The 2,504-nt window shown below is 39.6% G+C and overlaps 1 protein-coding gene across 1 annotated transcript; it reads left to right on the forward strand.

Moving 5' to 3' along the window:
• Nucleotides 1-1,555: 1,555 nt before the first annotated feature.
• Nucleotides 1,556-2,494, forward strand: LOC102812279 (olfactory receptor 7G3-like). Its single transcript, XM_006877959.1, has one exon. The coding sequence runs from the start codon at nt 1,556-1,558 to the stop codon at nt 2,492-2,494; it is 939 nt and encodes a 312-aa protein (XP_006878021.1).
• The last annotated feature ends 10 nt before the right edge of the window (nt 2,495-2,504 follow it).

Genomic DNA, 2,504 nt, shown 5'->3' on the forward strand with positions numbered 1-2,504 from the left:
TCTTTCACCATTATTCAATCTGTATGCTGAGCAAATAATGTGTGAAGCAGGGTTATATGAAGAATAACATGGTATCAGGATTGTAAGAAGACTCATTAATAACCTGCCATATGCAGATAATACACTTTTGATTGCTGAAAGGGACAAGGACTTAAAACACTGTTGAAGATCAAAGACCACAGTCCTTGATATGGATTTGTAGCTCAATGTAAAGAAAACAAAAATCCTCACCACTGGACCAATAAACAACATTCTTATCAACAGAGAAAATATTGAAGTTGACAAAGACTTGATTTTGCTTGGATCAACCCTCAACACTCATGGAAGCAGCAATCAAGAAATCAAATTCCATATTATGTTAGGTAAATCTGATACAAAAAAATATTTTCAAGGTGTTGAAGAGCAAAGACGTCAGTTTGAGGACTAAGGTGGACTTGACCCAAGCCACGGTATTTTCAATAGACTCATATGCATGTGAATAAGGTAGACCATGTAAAAATTGATGCATATTAATTATGGCATTGAAGGAAAATATTAAAAGCAGCATGTTTGCTAGAAGAACAAACAAACCTGTGTTGGAAGAAGTATAGTCAGAATGCTTTCTTTAGAAGCCAAGATGGCCAGACTTTGTTTCTCATACTACATACATATTATCAGGAAGAACCAGTGTGTGAAGAAGGATATCATGCTTGGTAAAGTGGAAGGTTAATGAAAGAGAAGATGACCTCCAATGAGATGGATTGACACTGTGACAAGTGCAATGGACTCAAGCATAGCAACCATTGTCAGAATGGCACAAGACTGTGCTGGGCCTCATTCTGTCGTGCATAATGTCGCTATGACTCGGTACCGACTCCATGACACCTAACAACAAGTAAATGAAGTCTTATAGTCAGACTTGTGGGTTCATTTAAAAGATAGCCTTGTAGTACATCTTGGTTGTAAATCAGGACAGTGGTTCAAAACACCAGCTGTCCCACAGAGAAAGATATGACAGTCAGCTTCCATAAAAATCATGGAAACCTTAGGAGGTTATTCAACGGTGTCGGGTAGGGTTGCTATGAGTTAGTATGGACTCAGTGTCAATAGATTGGATTGACTAGTGCAAACAGCGTAACTGAAAGGATGGGCATTTGAGTCTCCCAGAGAGGATTCAGAAGTAAGGCCTGGTGATCAGCTCCCAAAAAATCAATCATTGGAAATCCTTTAAAGCCCAACTCTGGTCTGGCATACATAGTGTTTCCATTAATTAAAATTAAACAGATGATTTTTTTTTTTCTAGACCAAGTTTGATGGTATATAAGGAGACTATTAAAAATGAATCCGAGATGTAAAATAACTCCTCAAAAATAAAGTAGAACAGGTTTCCTGTTTTGTAGTTACAACACTAAAAATATGATATTTTAATTCAATTCAAACATATTCATGAAGGAAAGAAAGAGAAGAGGAAACTAAAGGAAATACTAGTTTAAATACTACCAGAATTTTAAGTATTAAAAAATTCACTCAATGTGTCTGTTTCATTTTGCTTCAGATCTATTGACAAATAACTAACATGAAATCAGAAAACTACACAGATGTGTTGGAATTCCTCCTTCTGGGCCTTTCGCAGGATCCAGAACTGCAGCCCTTCCTCTTCGGGGTGTTCCTGTCCATGTACCTGATTACTGTGCTTGGGAATCTGTTCATCATCCTGGCTGTCAGCTCTGATTCCCACCTCCACATCCCCATGTACTTCTTCCTATCCATTTTATCCTTTGTGGACATATCTTTCACCTCTACCATTGTGCCCAAGATGCTGCTGAACATCCTGACAGGGAACAAAGCCATCACTTACACAGGCTGTCTTACTCAGGGATATTTTTTTTTGGTTCTTATGTGTATGGACGGTTTACTCCTGACTGTGATGGCCTATGACCGGTATGTGGCCATCTGTCTTCCTCTGCATTACATGGTCATTATGAACCCCCATCTCTGTGGCCTGCTGATTCTACTGTCCTGCGTCATTAGTATCATGAACGCCCTGCTCCATAGTCTGATGGTGCTACACCTGTCCTTCTGCACAGACCTGAAAATCCCTCACTTCTTCTGTGAGCTTGCTCAGATCGTTAAGTTGGCCTGTTCTGATACCCTCATCAATAACATCCTGGTGTATATAGTAGCTAGCCTATTGGGTGTGGGTCCTCTCTCTGTAATTATTTTCTCTTATGTTTGCATCATCTCCTCTGTCTTGAGAATTCCATCAACAGGTGGCAAGTATAAGGCTTTTTCCACCTGTGGATCTCACCTGTTTGCTGTCTCCTTGTTTTATGGAACTTCTGTTGGGGTCTACCTTAGCTCTGCAGCTCATCTGTCCCCCAGTAGTTCAGCAGTGTCCTCAGTGTTGTACACCGTGGTCACACCCATGATGAATCCCTTTATCTATAGTCTGAGGAACAAGGATATAAAGGGAGCCTTGAAGAAAACAATTTCTGCAATAACTTACTTTTTATGATTTTGTCATC

The sequence above is a fragment of the Chrysochloris asiatica genome, unplaced genomic scaffold, assembly GCF_000296735.1.
Source record: "Chrysochloris asiatica unplaced genomic scaffold, ChrAsi1.0 scaffold00715, whole genome shotgun sequence".
Classification (NCBI taxonomy): Eukaryota; Metazoa; Chordata; class Mammalia; order Afrosoricida; family Chrysochloridae; genus Chrysochloris; species Chrysochloris asiatica.